General features: G+C 61.7%; 1 protein-coding gene across 1 annotated transcript in view; it reads left to right on the top strand.

Annotated features, from left to right (window-relative positions):
* The window catches only part of LOC103916072 (transducin beta-like protein 2), a 13,963-nt gene that overhangs the window by 9,436 nt on the left and 2,143 nt on the right, over positions 1-2,384 (top strand). The window contains exons 7-9 of the mRNA XM_009323018.1: positions 310-456; positions 1,528-1,713; positions 1,903-1,982. Coding sequence (XP_009321293.1) covers positions 310-456; positions 1,528-1,713; positions 1,903-1,982 — 413 coding nt within the window. The remainder of the gene's footprint in view (positions 1-309; positions 457-1,527; positions 1,714-1,902; positions 1,983-2,384) is intronic.

Below are 2,384 nucleotides of genomic sequence, written 5' to 3'. Positions count from 1 at the left end.
CGGGCCTGTGGCGTTCTTCCCCCTTGGACCTGAGCTCACGCGCTGTCGGGCCATCCCCTCTCGCTGCCCGCGATCCGTCTCGCCTTAATCCCCAGAGGACTGGGTTTTACTTGGCGGCGCTCAAAGACAGGCGTCGGCTCCTCCTTCCGCTCCCGACCCTTTGTGGCTGAAGTTTTGCCTCTCGGTTAGAAAAGTGCCCAGAGAGGAAAGGGAAAAGGCCTGCGGGAGCACGGCCCCCGGGCTGCGGGGAGAGAGAAAGGGGAGCAGCTTCTCTGGAGCAGATCGTGCACCTCTGCATCCTCGCGCCAGTGGTGGGCTCCCCTGACCTCGTGTTTTCTGCTTTCCTCTCTCTCCTCAAGAAAGAGAAATCCAAATCAAGTAGCAGCACTGCCCGAGAACCCAATGGCTTCCCAGCTGACACCTCTGCCAACTCCTCTCTCCTTCTGGAGTTCCAAGGTGAGTCTGGCTGAGCCCCCTTCAAGCTGGGGGAAGGCCCCAAGGCCTTATAGAAGCTGGGATGTTGCTGGCTTATGTATGCTGTGCGTACTGGGAAGAGCAGCACGTGTCTTCAGTGCGGGGTTGCGTTGATCCACTTCTGGACTGTCCCTGCTGAAACTATTCATTTTTGCTGTCAGAAAGAATCTCCACTGGCTGTTTCTGGGATCTTCCTGTGGGAAGCCTCATAAGGAACTGGAGGAGTGGGGGTTCCCGTTCCCACTGTGCAGTCCCTGCGGGGGAGAGGCCGGTAGCTGCCTGCAGCTGAGCCCGCTGCTTCCAGCAGTGACTTGCACGGACCTTGGGATGGAAGGGCAGAGGATCCCCTTGACCTTGCTCTTGATCCCGGAGCACTGCAGCCAGCTGCGAGCAGGCCGGGTTCTGTGGTAGAGCTGAGCGAGGCTCAGGCAGCGCATGGTCTCACTGCTGGAGCAGAGCTTATGCCTGTCCCCGGCCTTTCCACTCGGCTCTCCCCGCGGCCGAGGGGAGTCAGGGAACGTGTTGGCACTTGCAGTAGATGCGGTGAGAAGGTTAGCGGTGCAGGTCTGCAGCGTGGGACCGCGTTCTCTGGAAAAGATGTGTGCCAGGACTGCCTCCCCGGCCGGAGGCAGGTGCTGAGCGTTGCTCCTGGTGTTAGGTTGCTGCCTCGCAAACAGAAGAGGTAGACAGCCCCGGTACGCAGGCGAGAGGCCTCCTGCCCTCGAACGCCTGGCGCCCTCGCAAGCTGCAGACAGGAGATTTGGCGGCACAGCGCTTTGTATCGCCCCCCTGCCTTCTGCTCGTTCTTTCCAAATAGCCCAGGGTCGCGCTCCGTCCGCTCAGACTCGTGCCCCGGGCAGAAGCACCCCCTCCCCCGTGGGCCAGTTGTGTATCTGATGCCTTGTGCCCGGCAGCCCTTACGTTGACGGGTGACAGCGAATCCCCTGTACTCCGCCTGCCTCTGACTGCGCTCTTCCTTCTCCCCAAGACCCCGGCGCTCAGTGCCGCCCACGGCTGCCTGTGCCCCCGGGTCAAGGTGCTCTTCTTCACTAGGTGCTGTTTCTGCAGATGAGAACAGCAACCAGAGCTCCCTGTCGGATGTCTACCAGCTCAAGGTGGACAGCAGCCCCAACTCCAGCCCCAGTCCCCAGCAGAGCGAGTCCATGAGCCCTGCCCATACGTCCGACTTCCGCACGGACGACTCGCAGCCACCCACGCTGGGGCAGGAGACACTGGAAGGTGGGTGCTGGGCCGGGAAGGGAGGAGGTGGAGGGCCCTGCTGGGGCCGTTACTTGTCCGGTGGGTGACTGAGGCACCGCTGGGAGACTTGTGTCTTCTGCTGGAGGTCTCCTCTCCTGGCTCAGCACTGAGCTGGGTACTGCCATGCTCCTGGGTCGGAAGTTCCCTTATCCCTCCTGTTCTCCCCAGAGCCTTCCCTGCCTTCCTCGGAAGTTGCGGACGAGCCTCCCACTCTCACAAAGGAAGAGCCGGTCCCCCTTGAGACTCAGGTAAGGGAGGGGGGATTGAAATAATGTCTGAATGCGCGCGGGCCCAGCTCGGCCCTTTCACCATCGTTGCCGCCCCTTGTAACCGAATCGTCTCGAGGGATGGGCTTGCTCTGCAGTCCCAAAGTGCCCTCCAGGAGCTCCCCCAAACCTCCCGGCTTTCCGAGCTGTCCCCCGGTTCAGTTCAGGTGTTAAAGTGTGACGAAAGGATGCGGAGGTGGAGTAAAACAACGATTCTAGCTGGCTCCGGGGCTGAAGTGGGTTCCCGTTCCTGGGGCTTCCTCACAGATGAAGGCCCGGGGTGTCCCCACAGGGTGACACAGCCTTGTCTAGGTCCGCGTGGCTTGGCGGGCACGCCGCGCTCCTGTCACGGCCCGTGACCTCTGCCTCTGGCTCTTGCAGGTA

The sequence above is a fragment of the Pygoscelis adeliae genome, unplaced genomic scaffold, assembly GCF_000699105.1.
Source record: "Pygoscelis adeliae isolate BGI_AS28 unplaced genomic scaffold, ASM69910v1 Scaffold180, whole genome shotgun sequence".
Lineage (NCBI taxonomy): Eukaryota > Metazoa > Chordata > Aves > Sphenisciformes > Spheniscidae > Pygoscelis > Pygoscelis adeliae.
Note: the sequence above shows the minus strand (reverse complement) of the source record. Positions and strands in the feature narration are given on the sequence as shown.